The following is a 16,088-nucleotide window of genomic DNA, read 5'->3' as shown; positions in this document are numbered from 1 at the left end:
TTCTGATCTCGAGCTGATATTATCAATCGCTATCGCTTGGCACCTTGATGCAAGCTGAACTGTGTTTGACCCTCCATCTCTACATCTGCTGATAAAAATGTGATCACCAACACCGCGCGCCAATAGGCCTATGTATCACCCCCCGCTTGGTTCACCCCAACAAAAACGGTGAAAAAGGCAAAATCCAATATTAACTGCATCTTACTTTTGTTTCCAATCCAGTTTCTGTTTTTTTCTTTATCTTGTGTGACTAATGACAAATGCAGAAAATAGCATCAATTATCTATTTGCTGACCAGTTAAAAAATTTGAAAATTGGATTATTGAACACATTTTTTATTTGGTTCAGATGGATGGAGCAAATAGAACAAAGCACTGCAAAGCGTTACACGGACCATTTCATAGCCCCTTTGCATATTAAAGCATATTATTGTAATATTGCATATTACACTGTACAAAGTATTATCAAATTGCATGATTAAATTGCATAATGAATTGTCAATTGCATAATGTAATGTCTTACTGAATGGCAAATTAAAAATTGCATTGCCATTTCAATTATGTTACATATACAGTATACTTCCATAATAACAGGAATTAGTTAAAAGACTCCAATCTTTCAAGAAAATTTCCCAAATTGTGTCAAAGTCTTCTGATGTATGGGTAGCATTAGTTAAAAATGTAATTATCGATTACAAACGTGACCACACTGTGACATCACATGACTTTTACCTGAATAGAGGAACCGGTATCTGACTGCAGCTGGAAAACATGTCAACAATGTAGATTTGGAGATTAGTCAGTCACACACACACACACACACACACACACACACACACACACACACACACGTTAAGAGGAAGGAAAGAATACCTCAGATCGCTGGTGAGACATGTGACTGTCTCCATGTTTTACATCATCTAGCAGTTTATCCTGGAGGTTGGAAGGGGAAGAGTGTATTGTTTGTTTATCATTTCATACATTCATACGGAGTGATACGAATATTTTCATGTCACTCACTTTTGATCGTCTTCGAGTTGAAATCGACAATGCCAACTTTCTCTGAGAAATAATAATAATAATAAAAAAAGATAAGTGAAATGAAGAAACAGGAGAGTAAGGTCTGCAGTTAGGTCTGCACAGACAGATTAGCGAAGAGTTACTTACCAAGGATTTCTTCCCACTTTTGTCTCCTCCATTGCGTTCACTCTCCTTTTCCTTTGCAGGACAACAATATGAAAAGTGAGGGAGTTTCAGCATGCCCATTTGCGACAAGTTAAAGCCCACTCCACAATAGCAACACCACAAACTGACTTCCACTTCTTAGTAATAAATGAAGAGCATGCTGAAATTTGTGCATACATGTAGATGCATGTTTGGCTTTATAGTTTAGGTTTTATAAGTGTTATTCATCTAGCCTAGAAATATAGACGCACCCTAGCGGCGGCAAATTAATTTGCTCAGCCTGTACGTCTGACGCCGTGGACATCATCCAATCACAGCGCTCTATTTTGTTAGAGAGTCTTAAGGCAGGCTTAACAGGATGACGACAGTCCTGCGACGGTGAAGAACAAGGAAGGTGGCTATGGGGAACGAAGAGCGGTTGTTTGAATCGGCGTTGGCGTCAACTTTGGAGGAGTTGCACTTGTGCTTTTCTTTGAAAGTGGAGCAACACAATGCACTTAAGTCATTCCTTTCAAAGAAGGATGTATTTGCCGTTTTGCCGACCGGATACGGATATGGTCGTAGCGCTGGCCTATTGCATGCCTAGGCAGTTTGAAAGACAATTCTCTGCCCGCCCCTTGGATTAAGCGAGGTGAATGGCTCGATTCCAGACTATACATTTCAATGATATAGGATGGCCCGCCAGGCTATTATTCATCAGCACTTGTGACCTGAGTAATGTTAAGAGCCCTGATCAAACATTCCAAACATTTTGTTGCCATGATGTGGTTGAATGCAAGGTCTCTAAGATCTGCTTCAGATAAAGACCAAAAATTCTATTACATGAGAGTGAGTAGGCCATTCCTATGCTGTGCAGTGTAGTCAACTCACCACGATGGACTCCCTCCTCAGTCTTAGTGTGCCAGACTGTAATTGAACGCGAGAGAAAATCAGTTCATTACCATTCACAAAAACTATTCACTTCTATCTGAAGAATCAAACTCTTAAACGGACAGGCCAGCTTTTTGGAAAAAATAGCTTATTTGCTGTTTATCAGTTAGATCTGTTGATCTGTTACCTTTTACTCTATGTGTATGTAGTACCCAGTGACAGTGACCCAGTAAGCCTAGCCGAGCATAATTAACTGGATGTGGGTTATTTCAGTTAGCATATACAGTATCTAGACGATAGCTAAAAGAGAGCTTTAGACTAACATTTTTCAAAGCCTCAAACACAGAGAATTAAGTTAAGTCTATAAAGACTGGTCTAAGTCTATGGCGAGCATGGTAAGGCAACCATAATAATAATAATAATAATAATAATAATACTAATTAATAATAATAAAAAAACTCTTCCTTAAAGATGTGTCACACACTTACTGGTTTCCAGTTGGAGGAGAGTTGTGGGCTGTCCTCTGGCCAGTCCTCTACACACCTCTCCTGTAAATTAGACAGTTACAGTTACTGACCGAAACAAAAAACACACCCACACACACACACACACACACACACACATATTACTCACCTCGCCTGTGAACACAATGTTCACATCTGAGGATTCCTCTTCCACCGGTGAGGCAGTTTCCTATAAAACCACAGCACACCCAGTCACAAGAATGAGAACCACAACCATAACCACAAGTCTGCAGTTTCAAATTTCAACTGTCGCTCATGTCTGTCCAAGCCAACTGTGAGCAAGACCTTTAAACTCCCAGATTAAATGTCCTATGCTGACAAACTGGGCCCCAAGTGCTTCCTAACAATGTAACTGAGCAGGGTAAATATACCAGGGGAAATCAACAAAGCCAGCAGTTTGATTGGCAGTTGTTTACATGTGGTCACACAGTCTTCAATTAATCTTGGCTCTACTCAACACAATAGACTAGTTTTGTTACAATCTATTGTAACTGTCCACTCTAGTTACACTGTCAGTATACAATACACATGATTGAAGACAGCTTTATACATTAATGCGAGACATCCAACTGGCCTGCTGCTTACCTGATTTACGTTGTTAATGGGGACCCTGGTTCTTGGATGTGCTCTAGGAGGAACTCTTGGTAAAGGCTTGGGCTACGAAAATCACCACATGTTATTAAACATATCACAAAATAGACCTTGCAACTTTGCTTTAAATACTTTCAATATTTCTATCTTTTTTTTACCCTGGAGAACTCAGACGGCGTGCTTGTGGATGCTTCAGTTTCTTGAAAGGGAGAGGAGGAAAATGCCTTGTTTGTCCCATCCGAGGGAGTGTTTTGAAGGACGTTGTGTTCAGTGCCCTCTGGGGTTATGAGAAGGAGGTTCAATTTTCGGTCTGCGGACACCGTTCCCTCAGCAGCCTCCGCCATCCCAGTGACAGCTCTCCAGTTGGGGAGGGGATAAAAGGGGTTGCCAGGTGTGTGCGAGGACTGGACCGAGGAGTGGGCCTGAGAAAAGGGTGTCGACTGACCGGCAAAACTGGTGGACGGAGTCTTGAAGAGGTCAGAGGTCACAGAGGAGGAAGTAGCCGAAGAGAGGTCATGGGGGTTGTTTAGGAAGGAGCTAAATAGGTCATCCCTAGCGGAGAGCGCTGCCTGGTACTCGTCTGATGTTCCAGTAGGGGTGGCTTGGAGCACATTTTGCCAGCTGATGTCCGACGCAGGTGAGGCCTTCTGATCTGCAGACGTGGAAGACAAAGGGGATGGTGTCCTTTGGCTGAAAGAGGTGCCGTTTCTAAGATGAGTTTTTGGTCTCTGAGGGACTTCTGGTTTTGGCTTCTTGAAGATGTCCACTTCTTGTGTGGATGGTGGACTTTGGTAAATCTCAAATGGTGGTTTGGAGGGCTTCATAGCTGTGTCAGTTCCCCCCACATTGTATGAGAGTGGTGGGAAGAGGTTAACATGAGGACTGGTGGGTGGTGATGAGGAGAGAGCCGATATATTTCCATTGGATGAGGCTGTCTGGAAAATATCTGTGTTATCAAAAGGTGATGGGGGCCGGAAGACATCTGTATCCCAATTGGATGAGGGAGTTGTGAAGATGTCTGTACTGGACTGGAAGATATCCGTGTTCTGATTGAAGGGCTCTCTCTGGAACATATCTGTGTTCACACTTGACAGATTCTGGAATGCATATGGAACCATATGAGAGACAGAAGGTTCCCCCTGAACTATGTGGGTTACGGCATGGATTATGTGAATTTGTTTGCTACATCTGCTTAGAGAATGTTAAATATATCACAAAAGGTAAACAGGTCTACTTGAGATGACACATTGAATAGATCAAATACTCTACTCCAATGACATCCATATTTCTCACTCATAATTATACAGTGTATTTTATTGATGCCTGATACATTTACTCTTACTGTACTCTTTACTGTATTTTATATTAGGCCTACATGCTGCCAAACGTGAAATCATTGGAAACGCAAATGGAAATCATTGTAATCGGTCACTCATGGGTAACATACATTCATGGCTGCAGTGAAGGGGTTTCCAGTGGTTGAGCCAAAAGGGGAGTCTTGGACACCTGTGCCCACATGCTGAAGAAGAGAGAGATACCCCACATGGAGTCAGTTAAAGCTATGGCATAGAGGTATGCCTGAGATTTCCATCTGTGGACCTACTGATGTTGCCTTATGTTTGGTAGACTAAAATCGATTTGCTATTGTAGATATAGATGTGCCTATTCATATATACTGTATGCACATAACACGTGTAGGCCTATTGGAATTGTTACGGCATAAGTTATGGCAGTACGGTGTGTACTGTGAACTATAGCTTTAGGTGCAAGTTCCACCAGGAGGACTTTGGTTTTAATTAATTCTGTAGCTAATCTGTACCTAGTACAGAGCACCTCTATAAAGTTCCAGTATTCCTGATGACCTTCAAGAAATGCAAAAAATACTGGTCTATTAAAATAATTAGCTTCTAAAGTTTGCATGTACAATGACACTCTGGTCATTTTGTAGTCTTGCTACTGTCTGCAGATATTCAGGTGTTTGTCACCTTATTAGATTCATTATTCCTCTACCATCTCAGCCAATCATCAACCAGTCATATTCAGTCCAATTAATATGATGTTCTGTACAGTGAATGGGGCATATATGAAAGATTTTGTCTTTTCTGTCTTGTTTACAAATATATGTTACAGTACTTTCCCTTACATCTTCAAGCCTCACTGTTTGCGTGCTATATTAGCACATTAGCACATATGCATAACCCCCCCTCCATGCCACTGCCGAACTGTGGCCACACTTATACATTTTCTTTAAATAGTTAAAAAAATAGATATATAGACTTTACTTTACTTTATTTCTGCATTGTTGCACTGTTGGACTTACTCATTTGCACTATCACCATTGCACTACCACCATGACACTCATTCACACAGAGCACCTTAGAGCACCTTACCATACCTTACTATGCAGAGAATCACAGGCTGCCTCAGTCATTGCAAGCGCCTCTGATTGATTAATCACCACTATGTGGATACTGTTTTTAGAATTGATTTAGATTAAGTGTTAGTTAGTATAATTTGTATTTTAGTACATTTAGAATATTCTTTATCTTCTACTGTCCTTATTGCATAGTTGTGTTTTTATATTATATACTTTAATTACTCTTTCTGCTGTTAAAGAATGTGTTTGTGTTGTCTGTATGCTGCTGAGACCTTGAATTTCCCCTGGGGATCAATAAAGTATCTATCTAACAGAAATATAAATCATAAAAGGTCCTAATTCAGGGTTTCCGTTGTCCGGTAATTACCGGACATTGGCCTAAAAAAAATAAAATGTCCGACAAAATTAAATCTCTCCGGTCAAATTGTCCGATTGAAATTGGCTAATAATCCCGTTCCTTAACGCAATCTGAATGTAAGAATAACCCTTAATATGTAAGTATTATACGTCCTCTGGCTATGTTTTTAAATGAACAGGCTCTACCGTTTGAAAAGTAAGCTATTAAACAACACGCATATAGCCTATGCTGCATTTCAAATAGGAAGCGCACGCTTAAAACGTCCATGTTAAACAACGAACAAATGAGTGAGGCGGTTCAAACATGCAGGCCCAGGCAGACTAGCCTTAAACGTTTTTTCAGAGGCCAGACGCGATGGATGACGATAAATTGGTAACGTCTGAAGCCTCAGATGTCCGGTCAACACCACCACCACCAGATAAAAAGCAGAAGTGTCTAATTAAGAAGGGTTAATAGGATATTTGACCGGCATATCATCAAAATGTCCGGAAAACGAAACCTCTGCCGGTCACTTTGACCGGTGTTACATGGCAACTGGCACCCATGTTAACTGGCTGTGTTGTTGACGTTTCACGAGTGATGACGTTTCTTTGACAGATGTGGCCGCTTGCAGATTTGTCACTTTCTGATGGAAACTGGAGACGAACAAATACAAATATGCATGACATATTTAAATGTCAAAATTGTCTGTAGTACGCTACATACACTGGACCATGAATATGCCACCAAAAAAATAAATACCCAAATAATAACTCCACATGGGTATCGAACCTGCTTCCTAAATGAAGCGTTGCTGGTCTAAAAATAAATAAAAAATAATTAAAAAAATAAAAATAAAATAAAAAAAAACGTGTGATAAGAAGGATTAAACCCATGTCGACTGCGTGAAAAAGCAATGTATAGGCATTAACCTGTTGCGTCACAGGAGAAGCACCAATTTGTGAATTGGGAAATAAAGTATAAAAAAAACATCAAACCCATGTTTACATGTCAGCAACATTAACATGTTAATAGCCTATAAGCCTAAGAGTTTTGACTCTCCCTGTGCGCAAAGTTTGTCTAAAATATTGTAATGATCTGAGCCTAGCTGTTCATGACTGTGCTCCCATGATGCTGTGCAGTGTGTGCATGTGTGTAATGTTCATATTCTAAACCATGCGGGTTGACAATGTTGTATGTCCTGTCTGTTGTGTTTAGGTTTGCAGCTGGTTACAGTGTTCATAACTAGGGTTGATTGGTGTGTGTTTTAGATACAGCCTCATATAGATGTTTAGTGCTGGAGCATAAGGGCCAGGTCTGGCCCGGAATTACGAGTTTGTGTGTTTTGGTGCATAACCAATAAAAAACATTCTGAGACAACTGTGCAGTTTGTTACATTGGTGTCAGAAGTGGGATGCCGACCCCTACTGGACGGGAGGAGAAAGCTGCAACTGATTACCTGGCGATGGTGAGTTTCCTGCCAAGACGGCTCTTCGACAGTGCGCTCGCCCATGGCCACCTGCTGGGCCCAGCAGACGGAGCGAGCCTGCAGCGTGACCGTAACGAAGAAACGGCCACAGGAGGAGACGAACCGGGCTGATGGCAGCATCCCGCCACTGGAACCCGCTCCACACGGGAGCGATGAAAATCGGCTGGTCCCCGGTGCGACGGCGGCAGAAGGGCGCTCCAACGCCAAGTTGCCCCGCTACAATGGTGAGAGGCCGCTGGCGACATACCTGGTGCAGGTCCGGCTGGCAGCCGAGCTGAATGGCTGGTCGGCGGAGAGAACGGGCGTACAGGTGGCGTTGGCCCTGGAGGGGGGAGCGCTACAAGTATTACAAGCAAGCTGGACTGCAATCGAAGCCGCTCTGCAACGACGATTCGGCCAGAGGATCTTCACCAGCGATGCTCGAGAACAACTCGCTTCCAGACGGCGCCACAAGGGCGAGAGTCTGGGCAAGTTTGCGGCTGACCTGCAGCTGTATGCCCGGTGGGGCTACCCAACGTACAACCAGAGTCTACATGAAGAAATGGCAAGGAAGCGTTTGTGCGAGGCATCCACCCGGAACGGCTGAGAGAACACCTTCGCCTGAGCGCCCCCAGCTCGCTGGCCGTGGCGCTCACGGAGGCCGAACAGGTGGAAAACATCTTCCACACAACGGAGTCGAGGCATTGCATACGCCAGACATCGATGGAGGAAGACGGGGAGGAGTTGGAGACGACGCGACAGACCACAGCACAGCCACCACAACGCCGCCCACGCGAGTGGAAGAGGCCAGCCAGCGGAGACGGATGCTACCGGTGTGGCGAACCGGGGCAAATCGCAAGGTACTGTCCCACCCCAGCACCCCTCACGCGCGCGCCACAGTCAAACTAGAGGGGGGTGGCACGGCGGGAGGGATGCCACCTTCAAGTTTCACTACCTCCCTGGCCTTGGACTGCATACGACTGGGCCGGCTCGGCCAAACAAGAGGACTCTATGTGGACTGTACGCTAGACGGGACTCAGTGTCGTGCCTTGATCGATACTGGCTCCACCATCTCGCTGGTGCGCTGGTAGCCAAACCCAGAGGCTGGGAAGAGACAAAAACACGCATCACCACAGTTACCGGAGAGGGAGCGGAACTGTATGGACAAAAAGTGGTGTGTGTGTGCATCAACGGTGAGACGGCGAGCCGCCGGCTTTGGTTGGCTAGCATTCAGGATGATTGCATTCTCGGCCTGGACGTGCTAGAGAAATGGGGGGCTGTGGTGGACATTTCCCGGTTCACACTACACTTAGGGACGAGCAGCGTAGTGTTGAACACAGCGGGGAAGACAGAGCATGAAGTGCGAAGAGCTGGCGCGATGAAGAACCCTCCAACTCGCTCCACGCAAGCCCGCAGAAAGCAAACTCGCAAAGAGTGCTCGCCCTCCAAGACTCCGCCTCTCCCCACACAAGCCCGGCGAAAACAACAGGTCACATCCAGGTCCGCTTGCTGAGTCACCGCCCCACCCCACACAAGCCCGCGAAACTCAAGCCCGCGAAAACAACAGGTCTCATCCAGGTCCGCTTGCTGAGTCCGCCACTGCTCAGCTCACGCCCACTAGAGAGGAGCCAGGAGAGCGGGTTGAGCAAAGCAGAGAGCGCGGCCCTCTGTAGAGACAAAGCAAGCCGTAAATGAACTCTGCACTCGTAGCTGTGAGGGGCTGAGTGAAGCACAGGGTAGCCAGGTGCGGAGGCTACTAGCAGCATACACCGACATCTTCGCCGCAAGAGATGAGGACTGCACCCGAACGAGCCTGGTCCAACACGATATCGACACTGGAAATGCCCGGCCCATCCGACTTCAACCTCATCGCTTACCGTTCGCCAAACAACAAGCAGCTGAAGAAAAGATCAAGGAAATGGCCGCGGCAGGAGTAATAGAACCAAGCAGTAGTCCCTGGGCTGCGCCAGCTGTACTCGTCCGGAAGAAGGACGGCTCGTGGCGGTTCTGTGTTGACTACAGGCGCCTCAACCAGGTAACCCGGAAATTGACGATGCGCTGGACAGCATTGCCGGCTCCTGCTGGTTTAGCTCGCTGGACTTGCGCAGTGGCTACTGGCAGATTGAGCTAGCCCCGGAAGCTCGGCCGAAGACAGCGTTCACCATCGGGCAAGGGCTGTGGCAGTTCCGGGTACTTCCGTTCGGCCTATGCAACGGGCCAGCGAACTTCGAAAGGCTGATGGAGGCGTGTCCTGGCGGGCATTCCACCTAACATGCTCGCGTGGTTTACCTGGACGACATCCTGTGTCATGCAACGGACTTCACCGGTGCCATAGGACATCTGGAGAAGGTGTTCGACGCCATACGAGGTGCTGGGCTCAAACTGCACCCGAAAAAGTGCCACCTGTTCCGGAGGCAAACCGGGTTCCTGGGCCATGTCGTGGGGGCCTCTGGAGTGGCCACCGACCCAGCTAAGGTGGAGACGGTGAGACGTTGGCCTGTTCCACGCGACGGTGCTGAGCTGAGGAGCTTCCTGGGTCTGGCGTCATATTACCGGCGCTTCATTCGGGACTTTGCTACAGTCGCCAGCCCGCTGCATCGATTGACGCACAAAGGCCAGCTCTTCTAGTGGACACGGGAGTGCGACGCGGCATTCTGGCGGCTGCGGAGGGCTCTATGTGAGGCCCCAGTGCTCGCTTTCCCTGACCCTCGACTGCCGTTTCTCCTGGACACAGACGCCAGCAACGTGGGAGTCGGCGCCGTCCTCTCACAAGCAGGCGAGCAGGGCGAGCAAGTGGTCACATACTTCAGCCGCTCACTGGACCGAGCGGAGAAGAATTACTGCGTGACCCGCAGAGAACTGTTGGCTGTGGTGGTGGCAGTGCGCCATTTCCAAACCTACCTCTACGGCCTCTACGGTTCCTGCTGAGAACGGACCACGCGTCGCTCACCTGGCTGCTGAACTTCAAAGAACCAGAGGGCCAGCTGGCTCGCTGGTTGGAGGCGCTCCAGGACTACGACATGGAGATTCGACACCGGGCAGGTCGCCTTCACGGCAACGCGGACGCCCTGTCCAGGCGTCCGTGTGCAGCAGACCAGTGCCAACACTGCCACCGGAGGGAGGAGAGGAGCCTGGTCGCGGCTCAACTGGAGCCCACTCGTCGACTACAGGCTACATCACCCCTGGCAGAGAGAGAGAGTCGCTGTTTTCAACGCTAGCCAGCGTCGCGCCAACGAGAGGGTCAACGCTCGCCAACAGTACGCCAGTGAGGGACCCAACGCTCGTCAGCAGCACGCCAGCGAGAGACTCAACGCTCGCCAGCGCCGCACCATCAAGAGAGCCACCGCTCGCCAGCTTCACGCCAGCGAGAGAGTCAATGCTCGCCAGCAGCACCCCGAGGTCGTCTCGCCGCCTTCCGCTACCAGCTACAGTGATCGAGAGACCGGAGACAATGCACCGCAGCCCAACGCAACAACGCAGCACCGCAGAGCGGCAGCTGGGGCCACGGACGCGCAGTCGCCGGTGGACGTGATGTCAAGGGAGGAGATCCGGAAGGCGCAATCGGAGGACGCCACGCTTGGCCGAGTGTGGTCATGAATCAAAGCCGGTCAGCGACCGCCATGGACTGACGTATCAGCACTCGATCCAGAGACCAAAGCGATTTATTCACAGTGGCCGGGATTAGTAGCACGTCAAGGACTGTTGTATAGACACTGGCGAGCTCCCGATAGACAATCTGACATTTTCCAGTTGCTGGTTCCTGCTGGATTAAGAGCCTGTGTACTGGAACATGTGCATAGGGCAGTGGGGGCGGCTCATTTCGGCATTGCAAAGACTCTTTGTCGGCTGAGAGGCCACTTCTATTGGCCGGGATGCAGGCTGGACGTTGAACTGCATGTTCACTGCTGTGACACCTGCACAGCGAAGAAGGGCCCCACGCGACGCTCGCACACTCCGCTGCAGCAATACGCAGTCGGGGCTCCCATGGAGCGGACAGCCGTCGATGTCATGGGTCCACTGCCAGTCACAGAGCGGGGAAATCGCTACGTTCAGGTAGGGGCGGCCACAGCCTAACCTCAGTGAAACGTTTGTAAAACTTAACCATGATAATTTGAAGGCTTACTAATTGGCTTGGGCAACGGTAGCATGATAACATGGTAGCCAGATAACATGAACAGCTATGTTAACTTGTTACAATTATAATAACGTTAGCTGACTTCTTAATCATACAACTGAAGTCAATTTCTGTGAGTGCCGTCAGCTGGTTCGTGGCGCAAGTGGATAGACGCCATTACCAAGAAAACAGGTCAATTTCTTCGTGGTTCGATACCCACGTGGAGTTAATTTAGGTGTTTGTTTTTGGGTGGCATATTCGTGGTCCAATGCATGTAGTACTACATACAATTTTGACTTTTAAACATGTCATGCATATTTGTGTGCGTCTCTAGTATATCAGAAAGTGACAAATCTGCAAGCGGCCACATCTGTCAAAGACTCGTCATCAACGCAGCCAGTTAACATGGGAGCCAGTTGCCATGTAACACCAGCACAATTTTTTTTCTAGCGGAAACTCTGCTAATTGAGTAATGTTAACACAGTTATGCTGCACAATATTTAATATTAATACATGTCCTGCTGCTCCTGACCTGTTTCTACCCATCTCCAGCCTCAATTCCCTCCAGCCCCAACCTGAATAGAAATGCAAGACAATACAAGTCTAAGCAGCATGCTGCCTCTCAATCCAGAGCAGCAGGACACGTATTCAGATTGCATGTGATTGAGAGCAAAACGTGAGTGGTATTATTATTATTATCCTAATGCTGCAACCCATAATGTGAATTAAATATTTTAAAAATAAGATAATCAGATCAGCTTAGCAACTAGCCAGATCATACAGCAAAGAGTTAGGTGTGCATGTATGACAGCAATCCTGGGGGTGACTCAGTGCCATAAAGAAAGTCATTTCTGTCACCTGTGGTCCATGACTCGCCTCCACAACATCAAGTGGAGTGAAGAAATCAATGAGCAAATCACTGTCCTAAACACATCGAAGAGCGGCAATGTTTATATTCCGTCCTTTACGATTTAGAATTCATCAACATGGGTATGACCTTGGAACTTACTGAGTAGCCTAACATTTATACTCCGTCCTTCATAGTTTAGAATTACCATCACCATCAACGTGGGTATGACTTTAATTACTGACTTTAAATTACCTTTAAATGCATCAGCATTGCTCATAGGGTTGTCACCTTGCAGGTAGTAGTCTAACTACTGACCTGGAGTCATTTACATAAACATCGGATTCAAAGTTGGCTGTGTTTGAAGATGTGAAAGAGAGAGAGAGAGTGAGTGTGAGTGTGTGTGTAAGAGAAATAGCTCATACCTCATACTGGTTGGTGGGTGTACTTTGTGAAACGGACTTCAGCATGCCTTTTGTTTCAAACTTCATGAAGAATAAAAGAGACAATAACGATTCAGTTTTTCTTAAGAGTTTCCATTCAGTCACATTAGAAGTGGGAGAGGCAGTTCTAGACAAAACTCAACGCAAAAACATTTCAGGCTTTCAGTGGTCAACCCTGATTTAGCAGGGATCCTAATTTTTCAGAAATCAACGCTGTCTGACATTGCATGACATTGCATTAATTTAAGCGGTTAGGAAATGTGCCACTGGTTTGACAAGGTACACACACAAAACACCCATCACATTATAGAGTAGGATAAGTTTCACAACAAGAGGAGGGCATCAGAAAAATGTGTCCGTTCAGTAGACCTAGTAGCCTATATGTTTGTCCAAGGTATTGGAAACGATGAAATGGCTTCATTAGTCGCTAACAGGCACACATGATATCTTCAAGTTTTCTCAAATAACATTGTCGTTATCAATTGCCATTACTATTATAAATAAGACCAGAAAGCGTGAAGGAGATGGTCAGAAATCAAGTGATAGCATGGGTAAATGAACAAATAGAACGTCCAGAGGTTGGTCAAACGCCTGGTGAAATTGACCGTCAATTGTAGGCTACTAATTAGAAAAGGTATCGGCTACATTTAGATCTTACGCCTGTTCAAAGTAAGTTGCCCAATCGCTGTTAACATGAACATCACAGTAGGCTACTTAACAAAAACATTTAAGTTACCAACCGCGTTTGTTTCCTTTGATTATGATGTCCGCAAATTAAAGGTCTTGTATTTCTTCTCTTTTTAGATTGATGCACGTACCGTACTGTAGCCTTTTCTTGTTAGACCTGACGTGATTAACTCTGCCTCTACAAGGATACACAGCTGATTGACCCTTACCTAGTAGGCTAGGCTACCTTACACACTTTCCTGTTTGAATGCGTCTGTCCCTATTCCACCAGAGCGCAAAAAATGCTGACTGACTGGTTGAGTGTTGTCAGGTGCGTTCACCAAATGGGATAGTTTTCCTCCCACCATGTATGTAGTAGGGTATAGGTCTACAGAGGATGAATGAACCGTATTGGTGTGTTGGTTAATGCACAGTAAGCCTAACCTACAAGCCAACATCTACAGACTGTAATACTGAAAACTGTCCACAACGTTAGGCCTCAGTCATCAGTCCGGATTATTAAACGTCTTATAATTACAGCAGGACTTGTACTGTCATACTTTGGCGTTGTCAAACAGTGATTTTAGTAATTTGTTCTTAAAGATTATGAGTAATAATGTATTTGTTAACACCCCTTTTCTCAATACTTGTATCTGAATGAAGCTCAACTAAGGACAGAAAAAAAAAACATTAGGTCAATACAAAAGTAACCCTACCCAGGTGTCACATGGTCTGCTTTTAAATTGAAAAACTGAATTGCTGCTAAATAAATGTCCCAGCTAAATATCCCTGAAGCTGTTGTGGGCTCTGTGGATTGTTACTAAATCCTAAAAAAGAATATGAAGAGCACAGCACCTAACTGGCCAGTAGAGGGCAGTGCTAAAAATGTTAAATGTAATAAAAATATTTTGCCCATTATAGTATTCTCGCATCACTGTATATTGTTACAATTTGTTCAAGTTATGTTTTTATTTTGAATTAACAGCCTTTGGACACCTTTGGCATTTACACCTATTTTCTTAACATAACATACAACCAATTTCCATCACAACTTGAACACAATATAATGTTTGAAGAGGGTATTTTGAACTAATAAAAATATATCCTGCATGACAATATGAGAAACATGACAAAGAAGTCATGGTGACCACTAAACAAAGCATACGTCAGAGATTAGAGAGGCTGTCCATGACTAGAATGTATTAGCATAAAACCAATTACTGGTACAGAAGGCAATGGGCAGTGAAATCAGTAAAGAGACATCCATTTAATCATTTCATTGTTTAATTCATATAGATGTCTGTGCACATACACCCTGAAAGTACCTGCAAACAGGTAAAACTGCTTTTTTTATGTTCGGGGCCCAGCATGGAGGGGGGCCGGGATGAAACAAAATTTTTCCGTAAAAGTCTAGTGGGGCTACATACCCGCCAAATTTCATGTGCCGGTTCGGTGTCCCGGGTATCGTTGACCAAAAATTCAGGAAGTAGATGACGGGGAAAAAAAAAAAAAAATGTGACAATCCCTATATGACCGCTTCGCTAGCTTCGCTAGCGGCGGTCATAATAAAAGGCAGAAGGTCTCTTCATTCTTAAAAATATAAATAATTGAATGAATATTAAAAATTATATATAAAATATATAACATGTAAACAGATCATTTACATGTTATAAGGGGTTAAACAAGCTCAGCCCCAGATAAGATGGTGGTATTTTCTGTATCATGTCTCAATACAATTTTTGCTGTTACAATTTTGGCTGCAGTTTTTGAATAGAGTATCAAATTGTATACATAGACAATGGTTATCAGAGGTTTTCCTAAGCCCATACAATGACAGGTCTGGAAACATGTGTGGTGTTGATGCAGTGCCATCTGGGATGCTCTTTTTCATACCCAATCATATTGCCAGTTACCCTAATTAGTTTTCAAACATTCCTCATTTTGTTTTCTTTATCATTACACAACTTTTACAGCATTTTATTACCCCAATTTTATTACTGGTGTCAAATCCAAAATTAACAGATATTTTCCATGAAATAGTCAAATTTGTCATTTTTAACATTTGATATGTTGTCTGTGTCCTTTTTGCAACTAAATATGACTTTAAGAGATTTGCAGATTATTACATTCTGTTTTTATTAACATTTTACACAATGTCCCAACTTTTTCTGTTTTTGGGTTGTATATTTTTGAGTCAATTTATCAATTAGTTTCCACAAAATTCACTAGAAGCCATCATTTAAGGTGCTGTAAGGTGCCCTTCATCTTGTTGAAACATTTGAAGATTATAACATATTTAATACGAAAGATGGATCCATGTATGGTGGGCACCATCCTTCTGAAATGGTCCTATGCCTATTACTTTTAGATACCACTGCAATAAGTACACACCAAAGTACATTAAACAATACAGAGAAACTGTCAATCAGGCGTGTTTATCATGTGGAAGCATGTTGTCTGTGGATGGCACACGCCCAGCATGCGAAGACATCTAACAGGTCTGGAGGCAATTGCCTTTGACATTCCATCTGTTTGCATGAACCATTATTGTAAACATGGTATCTAGTAACCTGACCCTAGCCAGATAAATTTCGCTCCGCCTAGCTCCACTCATCCATCTGGAACCGATCCATTGAAGTGTTGCTTCAGAAGGCTGGGCCTAATCAA

The 16,088-nt window shown here is 45.0% G+C and overlaps 1 protein-coding gene across 8 annotated transcripts in view; it reads right to left on the bottom strand.

Annotated features, from left to right (window-relative positions):
• Nucleotides 1-13,746, bottom strand: part of si:cabz01007807.1 — a 26,926-nt gene extending 13,180 nt beyond the window's left edge. For 6 of the 8 annotated variants that reach the window (XM_048235927.1, XM_048235931.1, XM_048235932.1 and 3 more), the window contains exons 1-12: nucleotides 13,496-13,746; nucleotides 12,738-12,797; nucleotides 4,617-4,688; nucleotides 3,328-4,266; nucleotides 3,164-3,235; nucleotides 2,688-2,747; nucleotides 2,543-2,602; nucleotides 2,055-2,090; nucleotides 1,167-1,217; nucleotides 1,020-1,061; nucleotides 873-932; nucleotides 732-761 (exon numbers count right to left, since the gene is read on the bottom strand). In XM_048235927.1, the coding sequence (XP_048091884.1) occupies nucleotides 732-761; nucleotides 873-932; nucleotides 1,020-1,061; nucleotides 1,167-1,217; nucleotides 2,055-2,090; nucleotides 2,543-2,602; nucleotides 2,688-2,747; nucleotides 3,164-3,235; nucleotides 3,328-4,266; nucleotides 4,617-4,688; nucleotides 12,738-12,782 (1,467 nt within the window). In that variant the 5' untranslated portion in view covers nucleotides 12,783-12,797; nucleotides 13,496-13,746. The remainder of the gene's footprint in view (nucleotides 1-731; nucleotides 762-872; nucleotides 933-1,019; nucleotides 1,062-1,166; nucleotides 1,218-2,054; nucleotides 2,091-2,542; nucleotides 2,603-2,687; nucleotides 2,748-3,163; nucleotides 3,236-3,327; nucleotides 4,267-4,616; nucleotides 4,689-12,737; nucleotides 12,798-13,495) is intronic. The other 2 variants (XM_048235928.1, XM_048235934.1) reach the window with 2 other exon arrangements.
• Nucleotides 13,747-16,088: the final 2,342 nt, after the last annotated feature.

This window comes from Alosa alosa, chromosome 24, assembly GCF_017589495.1.
Source record: "Alosa alosa isolate M-15738 ecotype Scorff River chromosome 24, AALO_Geno_1.1, whole genome shotgun sequence".
NCBI lineage: Eukaryota > Metazoa > Chordata > Actinopteri > Clupeiformes > Clupeidae > Alosa > Alosa alosa.
Note: the sequence above shows the minus strand (reverse complement) of the source record. Positions and strands in the feature narration are given on the sequence as shown.